This window comes from Malurus melanocephalus, unplaced genomic scaffold, assembly GCF_030028575.1.
Source record: "Malurus melanocephalus ecotype Western Australia unplaced genomic scaffold, MMel_1.1 scaffold_56, whole genome shotgun sequence".
Lineage (NCBI taxonomy): Eukaryota > Metazoa > Chordata > Aves > Passeriformes > Maluridae > Malurus > Malurus melanocephalus.
Window position 1 is genome coordinate 2874508 of NW_026623288.1, and position 12728 is coordinate 2887235.

Genomic DNA, 12728 nt, shown 5'->3' on the forward strand with positions numbered 1-12728 from the left:
TAAGATGCTTCATGGAGAATACAATACAGCTCTGACATAAAGGGGAACACAGTATGTGAAGATGTAAGTTCTCCTTCACACAAGTGCCCTTCATAGAAATTCTTCCTGCTGCCCTCACCCGTCTAATTCTCACTGAACACCCACCAGTGACTCAAACCAAGTGAGAGCCCCTCCCTCCCCAACCATTCCTCTGCTCCTTTCCAGCAGCTGGTGCCTGCACAGCAATGCCAAAGAGCTCTTTCCCACACACAACTGGCCCAACAGTCACTGCGTGCTCCAGACACTTGGCCAAAACACTGCTTTTCTCACCCAACTTCTCCCTCCATGTGCAGCCTGCACATATACCTTTAGGTCCCGCTGTTCCACGAGCTCCAGGGAATCCAACAGATCCTGGCTGTCCTGGGGGTCCTGGTGGGCCAGGGGCTCCTCTCAGTCCAGCATTTCCAGGGATTCCTAACAGCAAGGAGGAAGACATTCCTGTACTAAACATCACATTCAGGCTGAAACAGCTCACAGCTCTGTCCTGCAGCTTCTGTTCCTGCACTTAACTCATAACATGGGTTAATAAACTACTGTTAAAGCAAAATCAGAACCAAATCTCTCCTCATGCCACTACTAGCATCACATTTATCAAACTATTTATTTGATGGGTTTTTTTAATCACAGCAATGACATTCTTCATCATCCACTAAGTAAAACATGAACAGTTCACACACCAAATAACTAATTAAATTGTTTTTCAAATAAAACATTTCCATTACAACTTTCACCATTCTCCAACCTTTGATCTTGGTAACTATTTGGGAATCCACCTACTAATTACCCATGACCCAAAGACACTTGTAGTCATTTTTCTGGGTAGGTTTGGCTCTAGAGAGGGAACAGACAGAAATGATGAAATGAAAGAGCTGTGAAGARCCTGCCACTGCTTGTATCTGAGATCTTCCCTATTGGTCATGGAATTCCTTTAGGTTTCAATTGTGGAGGATTCCCCATATTTGACCAGCAGGACAAGGTGACTCCTTACACCACTGTTAAAAGTAATTCTCATTTTCTTGCCAAACTTCTTATTTAAACCTCAGCTGAGACAGGTCAAACAGGGCTAAGGAAGCATCAAGGTGAGGTTGTCACAGTTGTCACCATGAGCTGCAGAACTTGTGCCCAATCCTGTACCTGCTGGTCCTTCTTGGCCAAGATCTCCTGGGCTGCCTTTGGGTCCATTCACCCCAGTACTCCCAGGGTAGCCTGGTTCACCCTTGAGTCCTTCTCTCCCTCTCTCTCCTGAAAGGATATAAACAAACACACAAGTCAGACTGGAGGAAGGAATGAAGAGGGTGAAAACATGGTGTGTTGAGGTTGCAGCACTTRTGTTTGCTCAGCCATTGCCTGGACCCCAGCCTGGACTCCCAGGGTGCCAAATGCCAGTGCAAGTTCACAAGTGGCTCCTCAAGAAGTGAAGTGAACCCAGCACTAGAGTTGCTGGTCTCAGATCTTTCATTGTCATCCAGATTTGTGCCCCACCTGGATTGCAGACTCCTCAAATCTCGCTTCCAGGATTACAAAAATACCCAAATTTGGCAATGCCRTTCTGTGCAGTCTCTAGAATTCTGTATTCTCAAAGTGAGCAATCAAGGGCTACTTTACCTGGAAACCCTGGGTCTCCTCTCTCTCCTTTTGGTCCACCAATKCCAGGAACACCAAGAGACTCTCCCTGGTCACCTGGAAAAGAAAGGAAATGCCATAATTTACTGTGGACAGCAGTTTCCAGGGCTTATTTAAGAAAATAAACCTTGCTATATTTAAAATTCATGGAGCAAACAAAGACAAGTGATGGACCCAAGTCTGAAAACACAACCATCAATGGATGCAGATCCACTCATGAAAATGCACAAGAGACCTTTACAGGTAATTCCACAACATCCTGCACTTTTGACACAAGGAGATGAAAGGGTGCCTCCTGCACTGTTCAACAGCATTCACACTGTGCTGTGGCCAAACTTTCATGGCACCATAAAGTATTTGGGCTTGGGATGGATCTTGTCTGAATGAARCTGTGTGCAAGGGAAGATGTACTGGGAGCCAGTCCCTGGAGAGCAATGGACACTTCCAGAACACCACTTATTCCTTTATGTATTATCAGTATATCAGTATTAGGGCTGTGTATAATCAAAGGCCAGGTACACTGTTAAAGATTTCTTACCCTTTGGACCAGGAAGGCCAATAGGTCCTGGGAATCCAAGTGTTCCCATGGTGCCATCTGAACCCTGAAAAAAAACCCAACAWAGCCAAAATTAGCCTTTGCTTTTCATTCTTATTGCTCCAAGTTTGGGTCATGTGGGATAACAGAACACAAGGATCTAGGAAGAAATACCATGTAAAGTGTTATTTAATGGTATGAGCCAAACAAAAACAATCTGCAAGTTTTGTAAYGAAAAATCCTGTCAGCTTCTACTTGCTGTGCCACAGAAGTACCAATTAGAACACAGGATTTTCCTAGGGGAACTCAGAGAAGATGAAGATACTTAAGAAGGCATTTACCCTCTCTCCTGGCATTCCTGGAAATCCCATGATACCATGTGCACCCTTCTGTCCTGGCAGCCCAGGTTGTCCAGGAGGACCAGGGAAGCCTGGGTCACCAAGAACACCTCTCTCTTTGTTTGCTGACCCAGCTGGACCAGGGAGACCAGGCTGTCCACGGCTTCCTGRGATTCCTTTATCACCTGGGTAATACAGAAGAGTGGAATTTCATTTAATAGTACTGACATTCAGCTCCCTTGGGTCAGCTGATTGGTAACCCTAAGCTCCCCTTAAAAAGGAAGAAGGGATGACATCAGATCTGCAGAACAGAACCTCAAAGGAAAACTTTTCTCAAAATTGAGAACTGCCATGTGCAGATCTTGCTAGAATGGGAATGGCAGAACAGAAAACAGTAACACTGCAGGGACTGCCAAAAGGACAGACCATGCTCCACTGGTAACAAGCCCAGATACTGGAAACTAATTGCAATGTTGTGAAATACCTCTAGGTCCAGGGAATCCTCCAAGCCCTGCTAATCCAGGATCTCCTTTGTCTCCTTTGATTTGCAGTGCCTGTTCTGAAGTCCCAAGCACAGGAAGACCTGGTGGACCTACATCACCTCTGTCACCTGAAGAAATAAAAGGTCAGGAAACCTTTCTGCAAAATAAACTAGCAGACAAAATCAGAACTTCCATGTTTTCTGATGCAAATTCATTAGTAATCTTTGGTAAACAGGTCAAAGTATTGAAAAAGAAAAGAGTGCAGTATTTAGAAGTAAGATATCAGACACAGACACTTCAGAACTGCCTCCTAAGTCCCTCTGCTGCACAGGCAGCAAAAGCCATTCAGCTGGTTCTCACCTTTTTGACCCTGAAGTCCCACAACTCCTGGACTTCCTTTTTCTCCAGCTGTGCCAGGAGTTCCTTTAAAGCCATTCACTCCAGGGACACCAGGCAGTCCTGGCATGCCAGGGAAACCAAGCAGGCCAGAAGACCCTTTCTCGCCTGCATAGAAATGTTAAGAAATAAAAAGGGAATTAGTCTCTCCTGGTACACTGCACACCCACCCTGGGGCAGGTAAGGCCTGCCTGGGTCTGACCAACCACCCAAATCTGGGGAGTTAAACAAGCACATGGCACAGGCACAGCACTGCCCCTTCTGTCACAGGTCTCCACTCATGATACCTTCATTCAGCACTATTCAGTTCACCTCTGAGAGCCTGGTCCTGCTTCTAATGGAGGTCAAACACAATCATTTTCCAAGACAGCAACATTCAGTTCCATAGCTCTACTGATTTGTATTATTCTATAGGTCATCAACTACTCTATTGGTGCTTAAGGGACCATACAGTTCATAAATTCTTACTTCCCATTTGATTTGTGTTTGATTCTCTCCCTTCTTTCTGTAAATTYCATTCACTGTTCATAATTTCTTCAATTTTCTTGTCTTTCTATTTTGATTTACACGGTCCTTTGTCCACAAGGGCCTATGACTTTTAAGATAGATTTCCTTATGAACATTATTTGATAATTAAATCCATATTTTGAACTCAACAGAAAAACAGCACTAGTTGGGGATTCATTCTCTTCTGGCAAGCTAGGCCTCAAATCAGTATTAGCAAGTTATTTTTTTTATAGCACAGCAATCTCAGGACTGAAATACCTACCTTTTGGCCCAGAGAAACCTGGACGTCCATCTTGACCAAAAGGCCCAGGTGGCCCTAAGAACCCTCTTTCCCCAGGAGATCCTGCAGCACCATCAAGACCTGGGAAGCCTTTCATACCAGCAGGGCCTTGTGGTCCTACATCCCCAGCAACACCTTTGACTCCAGGAAGTCCTGAATCAATACAAGAGAGAACTCAGTAGAGGATAGTGCACAAACTAGGACAATTTGTTCCCAAGCTCTTTAAACACAGCGTTGTTTTTAATGACAAATGAACCTTATGGCACATGCAGCCTACTAGAAGGCATAAAGCTTAGGATTGCAAAAGCATTAGTCATCTAATAATAAAAWACCTACAAGGAGGTTACTGCCTACATCACTACACAACTGGCGAGAGTGAAACCCCTTATGACGTGTCCATGTTTGACCACCAGACACTGACCTGTAATGCAGAGCCTTACCTTTAGCAGCCAAGGCAGAATGGGGAGCATCATCAATGCCAGCTTCTGCTCCCTGCCCCATCCTCTGGGTGAACCAGAGATCAGCTACAGAGGCTTGTTTCCACAAGTTCTTTTTTCACCTTGGTACTTGGACTGTACTTCTCAAGAGCCAATTGCTCACTTGAAGGAACAAGCTGCTTGTGCTGTCACAAAACCAATACCATATGCACTATTTTGCTTCTAAATGTTTCTAGCTGAAGCTTTGTAATGATTTACAATTTTAAACAAAGGCTCAAACCTTTGAAAACAGAATGCTCAGATCCAAAGGAATGAAGGAAAGGAAAAGTCAGGTGCCTTCTGAAAACTTACACTTGCAGCAGTAGCAGTYAATATTCGATCTCTTTTATGCTCAGGGCCTTATGCTACAACCCAGCATTTTTTTGAAGCAGATGAAAGAGCTGACTTATTTAAGAAGACAAAAAAACCCGCACATACTTAAAATCCCTGCATATTAATGATTTCCTTAAAGGCTTSTGACTTTGTTACTGTCTGAGCATTCTCATTACAATGGTTCTTTGCCTTCTGCTTTGATTAGCAATGATAAGGGGTATCACCTATGGTCAATGCAATTTTTGTAGCATTAAAAGCTGGGTTGTTAGTCCATGAGCTTTTATGCTACACTGCATTTTCTCACCTTGACAGCCTATGTGAAGAACCCATAACCAAACAGTGTGACATCAGAAATGGAGAGTTGATGATAAATGGAATAGAAACATGGTGAAGGAAAAAACAGACAAAATATRTGAACAGAAAGAACAAGGGTACAAAAGAAATTAATGATTCAGGGAGACAACAGCTGCAAAAAAAYTTGGTTATTTGGAGCTTATCATCCTAGCAATGGGAGGATTTTAAAAACAGTCGAAGAAAAGTCAAATATGGCATACAGATCATAAATGTAAAACAACAGAGACACAAAAGGAATGGTAATATTAAAATTTTAGATAATGAAAACCTCTGATTTCCATTTCAAATTACATTACTGCTTTCATTGATTTGTTGCCACTGTGCTTCAGCACTGTCATGGTACATGTCAGGAGAGCACTTTTATGTCCCATTATGTACCAATTCTCAAGTCTCTCTTTGCTTGGTTCTCAAGTCTTTTGTATACTCTTACAAAATACTTTAGTCAGTGCAGACAGGTACTGCTATAGTCAAGTGGTGTGGTTTATTTTCCTTTTAAGTGAASGGAAACAAATTTCTCTTCTGCCCCAGCAAAAAGAAACAGAGAAGACAAGTGCTTGTCCTGAGAAAGCCAACAATTTTTTGATCTAAATCACATTTCAAGCAACCTCACGTATCAGAAACTAATTGTCATGAAAATGTGAAATGAAGATTAGTCAATGATACAGCCAGCATGTAAGAGCAAAGATGTTAAAAACATCACAACATTAAAGATGCTTTCTTCTATCTTTCTGCTGTACTTTCTACAATATTGGAGTAACATTTCTAGGCAGGAATTGCCGAGCAGTCAGAGACAACAGGTTCAAATTCTGCACTCCATTACCCCTAGCCAGAGGTAGGAGCTCACTCCAAGCAAATGCCAAACCTCTCCCACACTTCAGCACCACAGAGCTCAGCTCAGCTCAGCTCAGCTCAGCTACTTCTCTTAATTTAAACCATTACATACCTGGTGCTCCTGGAAGGCCAGCTGACCCCAAGGGTCCTGGTTTTCCCTTGATGCCAAAAGGACCTCCAGGGCCAGGAGGTCCCCGCAATCCAGGCACACCTGAATATCCTGGATGACCCTGTTCACCTTTAATACCCAGGAGRCCTGGTCTTCCATCCAGCCCTTGAAACAGAGAGATGGGAGGTTACAGAACAAGTWAAGTAAAATTCACATTTTTAATTTAAAAGTGAGTTTTAATAAAAGCCTTTGAGTTGCATTGGGTTCTAATAGAAAAACAGCAAATCATCATTGGTGAGCAGCTGAGAGGAGCTGCATTATCTTAAAAAGATTGGAAAGAAGAATGGTCTTTGTAAGAACACAAGTTTAAGATTCCCTTGTACTAAGCAGTATCAGGTCTTACCTTTTGGTCCTGGAAATCCAATTTCACCTGTAAGCCCTTTATCACCTGGGAGTCCAGGTCGGCCACGCTCTCCCAGGGCTCCACTCTCAGCACCAAACACATCTCCAGGAGCTCCTTTTGCTCCAGCTAAACCTGAAGCACCCATTTTCCCAGGCAAACCATCTGTTCCATCCAGTCCTGGCAGTCCTTGGGACCCTTGCTCTCCTCGAGGTCCAGGGAAGCCTTAAAGAGAAGAGCAGTAAAAGTCACTCAGCAGAATAACTGTTTCCAATAGAATCTCAAACAAAATACACATGCAAGAAAAATTTGCTTGAAAAGTTGCAGAATATTTCAGTACTGCATTAGAAACAATAATTGGTGACAGAAAGCATTATGAATGTATGAGGCAGAAGTGGCCAAGAAGGTCAGATAACTCTCTTGATAAAGTGTTGTATACATTAAAGACAATAAAAAGAACTCCAGCGACTCCCTCTTACCAGGTTYCCCTTGCAAGCCTATAATTCCTGGAGACCCTGGGTGTCCTTTAGAACCATGTAACCCAGGTTGGCCTGGAATGCCAGAGAAGCCTTTGCTGCCTTTGGGACCTAAGGGTAAAAACATGTTAATTAATAATATCAATAAATGAATAGCAGAAGATAAAAACACAGCACAAGAAAACAGGATCAGATTTTTTCTGCAAAGCTGGTGCAAAAAATAGTCTCAAAGCTMTGGCTGCTCATGAGCTACATAAGCATAGAAGCAGGTTTGTGTTTAAGGCTACCAGAGTGGGGAAAAACGGTGCAGTTATTATGATCCTCCCTGGGATTTAGGCCTAGTCACTTTGGAAAAACAAAGGGCATTGTTCTTCCAGTTAACCCCCTGGAATAACTATCACCTGGAGGAGGAYTAAATAGGAGGTATTCTCTTCCTTGAGGAATGTGAGCATGGCAGTCAGCCAGTGCATTACATCAGCTTGTCTCCCTACCTGGCAGTCCTGGGAAGCCGGGAGTCCCTGGGGGCCCATACGCTCCAGGAACTATGCAGGGCAGGGTGATACCTACAACAAAGAGACACTGAGGTTGCACACAGCCCCTTCAGAGATGGACACAAGAGGAACATTGAGTTCCATCCACAGATGGTTTTTACAGGATACCTTGTAAGTAGCTGTGAGCAACCTTATGCATACCCAGCACTGCTCAATCTCAAATCTCAATCTCAAATCTCAATCTCAAATCTCAATGTTAAACAAAAGGCACTCGGAGTTTGGCAATTGTCTGGTCTCATCCCTGCTACTGACCTGCTGCACGACCAGTAAAAGGTAGCAACTATTGCTGTGGACTTCCTGTAGCACGAGAGCCAGGATTCCACCCAGCAACTGATCCTCCCTATGGCAGGAGCTGACTCCAACAGCTCCAGGTCCAGGCTCAGAGCTTTCACAGTCAGTGGGAGCTGGCAGGTATTCTGAGCTGTTAAAACCTGAGCAGGYTTCTAAACCATGTAAAACCAGTAGGCTGCAGTGTGAAATTCTAAAAGAAGTGTGCACACGCAAGGTGAAATATGTATACAGAGAGAATACTGACAGGTATTAAAAAACCTGACCCCCGACAGGTTAAGGCAGAGGTGTGCATGCATGGAGGTGGAATAGTGAGGATTCTTTTTTTATTTCAGCCTTACTCTCAACCTGTTTCTTCTAYGGTCTCTCAGACTAAGAAATAATCTATTAAACATGCCTTAAAAGTTTATTAGCAGCAAACAAGACTCAGCTATTGCAAAGCTATTTGACTGACTTCCACCTCTTGTAAAAAAGGCTCTGTTTGCACTAGCAATTCCTCTTCAGTGGAATGAAATTTATGGGGCATTATCAGAGTTGCCAGCACATCACATTTACCTGAATTATCTCCAACATAAAGAAACATTCTATTTCTGGTCTTCTGCAATCCTATGTGACCCTGATGCTGAATGATTTGTAAAATAAAACATTAAGGTCCTTCTCTGAGACATAAAGTACAATAAAGAATGGCATTTTTCAAAAACCAGGCATTGGGGTACAGAAGGGGAAATTTTGACTAATATAGTTCCATTCAGATCACATGACCTTAGGAACAGTCTTACACGAGTTTTCCAAAAACACCTCTGTACAAGAGTATATTCTGTATTTTACATTATTAGTCAGCAGTAGAACACTTGAACAATGAATATTTCATGTGAGAATAACTGAAATGTAAATAGGACTGTTTCCAGGTAATTATGTAAGTAGGGCTTACTGTAAAAATTATATAATCAAAACTTTACCTTCCCCAGCTACTTAACACTTTACCTTCCCATAGTTTACACAGCAATATCTGAGTATAAAGGAAATTAAACAATTATGAAACCATCATGTCAGGCATTAAAGTGAAATATGAGCAATTACAACATTTTTGAGTAATCACATACTTCCAGGTGGAAACAGTTTAGCCTTTTATAAAATACAGGGTTAGACTTCCAAAGCCAGACTGTTTCACCCTGTTTCACTGCATAAACTCGAAAGTTCCTCAGTGGTGTCTTTGATGTGATAAATTCAGTAAGTCACAGACTCTTTAAATGTCTTTCCCCATTTTCATGATAAGTCCTTTCAATCTGGRCACTAATAAGAAATGATTATTTCTTCCACTCGTCCACATTTCTTTAATATTAGATGGAATTTACTACATCAAAGGGTCTTTTAATATATGCAAATTATTTCCTAGTATGGGAGGAAAGATGCATTCACAAGTTTTCTTACACATCTCTATGGAGGTGCAAACTGAATTGGYTAATGACTTATTCCCTTTCCCACATATTTTGACTATAGATACTCTCCTACAAAGGCCTGTTCATTGYTCCCAAAGCTTTGATGTAGCATTCATAATAAGCTGGCTTCTGATGTGCTCCACACAATATCTGGAGTTCACATCACGCACAGAGCATTTTACATTTACTTATCTCACAATGCAATTTTAATTTAGCGGATTCTATAAGAGACAATTTACTCAACAAAGATGTAAGCATTCACAGCTAGGAATTAGTAAAGCTTTCAGCATTTAGCATGTGACTTGAATTGGAAAAAAAGCTTATGCAGACTGTCCCTGGGGGACATTAATGCTAGCTGTCTCCTCGCCCCATAACAAGTCCCCAGCATGACACTGGTGTGAGGTAATATCACCATCCGGCACATCCGGCAGCCTCCCGGTGCTGCCCTGGCCTTGCTCTCACCTCCCTCTGGGCCTCAGGTTCCTCTGCCAACTCCTCTCACCGTGGTGGTCTTACCACCAAGGGGTTTGAACACCGAGCATCACTTTATCAGTCCAGAAATCTATGCCACAATATTATGCCTGCAAATACATTACTGGCTCTGTATTATTGACACAGACAGAATTACAAACCTAGGAGCCCAAGTGTACACAGGATGGAAAACACACTGAAAATCAGCAGTGACAAAGAAAAAATATTGTTTACCTTAAGTTATATTTAAACAGCTGACATGGAATCAAGACACTGAGACTAGCTCTCTGCAGTCATTTTGTTATGAAAACATTTTTCATACATGTTTAAGCATGAATTTCCATGTAACTCAATTTGAGAATGAACATAAAACATCATATATGAAGCATTATCAAACCTACATTTACCTACTTTATCCCTTGTCATTATGKTATGCTTTATGTGCATACAGTGACACACCATCTGAGCCAATCTGTAGTACCTCAGGAAGCAAACACAGCCCAGAGCTGGTGGCACCAGTCATAACTGAATTCCCTACCTGTCATRGCAATCTCTTATTCACCAATGTCTGCTCATTCATACAATCTACTACCATTTCTTCTTTTAAATAAACCTGGAGCTCTTATTTTAGTAATAGGAATACTTCTGAAAACTGATTCAGACATCTCAAATATCAGTAAATTACTATTTTTACCTGGACAATTAATTAGGATTTTTAAAAACCTCATTTTATCATTCTTCCTAACTACCTTTGGTGTGAAATGGCTCTCCAGCTATAGTCAAGGATTAGGTCCATCTAACTCTCTTTGTATTTCAGCACTGCTTGAGTATTTATTGCTTATTAACTGTGTCCTCCTGAACACGACAACTTGAGGAAGCTGTGACTGCTGTGTGAGGTCTGGTGAGCCCATAACGAGTTTCAATTCATTTGAAGAGCAATCTTTAGCCAAATGCAATCTTCTGACCTGGGCACAGGCACAGCAATAAAACAAGTACCATTTGACCTGCAGCTTTACACCTTTTCAAAGTAAGAGCAGACCCAGCAACACCCACCTGGAGGGCCTGGAAGACCTGCTTGTCCTGGAATCCCATCCAGTCCAGGGTCACCTGGTGGTCCACGAACTCCACTGGGACCTGGGTATCCCACRCCAGGAGAACCAGTTTCTCCACGATGGCCCTTGGAGCCAGGTAATCCTGGCAGCCCTTTTTCACCTGGGAAACCCAGTCCACCATCACCCTGTGCACAGCAAAGACAACTACAGCTGAAAATCAGAGATGCAGAGAAAATACACCACTATCATTTTTAAAAGCGTGCTAGAGTTTGGTTGGTTCTGTGCAAGGTTCAGGTGATCCTGAGAAGATATATAGAAACCACTATAAATTATCCATCTTTCTTTATTTTAAATACAGCAAAACTAGGTGACTATTACAAAGAATATTTTATGCTGTATTTGTCAAAATGCAAATACTAAATATTCTGGAAGACGTTCACTTTCTTTTTAATTAATAAGATTCTGGTGTGATTTTTTTTTATGTCAAGATTTCACTTGTAATTATGCCTACAATGTCTTTGGTCTTTTAGAACAGCATTAGGGTCTACTGAAGTTTGCCTTTTGACAGAGGCATAAGGATTGTCAATTACTAATCCTGACCAAGACAAATTTGTGCTCAAGGGATTGTGAGCTTTGTATGTATTTGGAGATTTACCACAGGGTTAATCAGGACTAGTTTGGCAGCCCTGGCTGCTTTCTACTCCTTATTCCAATCCTGAAGCACTGCTGCTAAATCAATCTGAACTTACAGGAGGTCCTGGTGGKCCTGGCAAGCCTGGAAGCCCATCCCTGCCCGGAGTTCCTGGGATGCCTGAAGGTCCTCTGGGTGCTGTGGCACCACGGTCCCCACGAGCACCTTTGACTGTTGCATAGGATGGATCCCCTTTTTCTCCCTTYAGGCCTGGAAAACCTTGCTGACCAGCTGAAGCCTACAGACCAAAAGATTAAAAAAGGAACATGAATATGCAGAGAAAAGGCYTTGCTTCTTAAAAATGTCACATGAGCACAGGACATAACAACCAGATGAGACAGAATCTCCAGAGGGTTTACAATTGTATACATTGCCCTGGGGGGAAAACCAGGGGAGAGGTTTGATTATTTTCCACTCTTTCTGCTGTCACTACAGCTCCACAGTGGCAARACAAAACTGGGTAATAGTGACAGCAATCTTGTATGGCATCTGGGAACATTACATCACTTATGATATAATGGGACCCAAGCACTAAATCTTCTTCCCTATTGCTTGGTGTGCTGCACTTACTGACACTGATAAAGATACTCTGAAGACAAAAGACTGGACTAGGATTTTCARAAGTAAATACTTGCAATGAGCAATGCTCAGCACTTTGGAAAATCCTATTTGTTATGGTTGCTGTTTGATAGAAAACAGAGCTCAACTCTCACTGGCATATTTAGCATACAGCAGCTAGGAAGCAGACTGCCTCTGTGGTGCAGTTTTTRCAGCTATGAGCAATGATGTGGAAAGATCTCCCTGTTTGATTTTTCAGATCTTCTCTCCATGCACATGTAAAACTGCTTCCCCAGCCAGCCCTCTCTTARGAAGAGCCCTGGGTCTAATCCATATATGTCTACTTCCAAGAAATCCTGGGATGAATAACTGTTACTGCTTTTCTCTTGACTGATAAATGTGCAGTTCTCAGAACTWAAGAACCATTTGTTCTTCCATTTTTATAACTGATAATATCTTTACTTTCAGTTTCTTAACACAGATCAGTTTCTAGGTTGCC

The 12728-nt window shown here is 42.3% G+C and overlaps 1 protein-coding gene across 1 annotated transcript in view; it reads right to left on the reverse strand.

Moving 5' to 3' along the window:
• COL4A6 (collagen type IV alpha 6 chain) overlaps positions 1-12728 on the reverse strand; it is a 111590-nt gene that overhangs the window by 7588 nt on the left and 91274 nt on the right. The window contains exons 22-35 of the mRNA XM_057365681.1: positions 11730-11909; positions 10982-11165; positions 7671-7742; positions 7183-7290; positions 6707-6928; positions 6307-6468; positions 4183-4353; positions 3378-3521; positions 3020-3145; positions 2539-2720; positions 2201-2264; positions 1645-1719; positions 1174-1281; positions 346-453 (exon numbers count right to left, since the gene is read on the reverse strand). Coding sequence (XP_057221664.1) covers positions 346-453; positions 1174-1281; positions 1645-1719; positions 2201-2264; positions 2539-2720; positions 3020-3145; positions 3378-3521; positions 4183-4353; positions 6307-6468; positions 6707-6928; positions 7183-7290; positions 7671-7742; positions 10982-11165; positions 11730-11909 — 1906 coding nt within the window. The remainder of the gene's footprint in view (positions 1-345; positions 454-1173; positions 1282-1644; positions 1720-2200; positions 2265-2538; positions 2721-3019; positions 3146-3377; positions 3522-4182; positions 4354-6306; positions 6469-6706; positions 6929-7182; positions 7291-7670; positions 7743-10981; positions 11166-11729; positions 11910-12728) is intronic.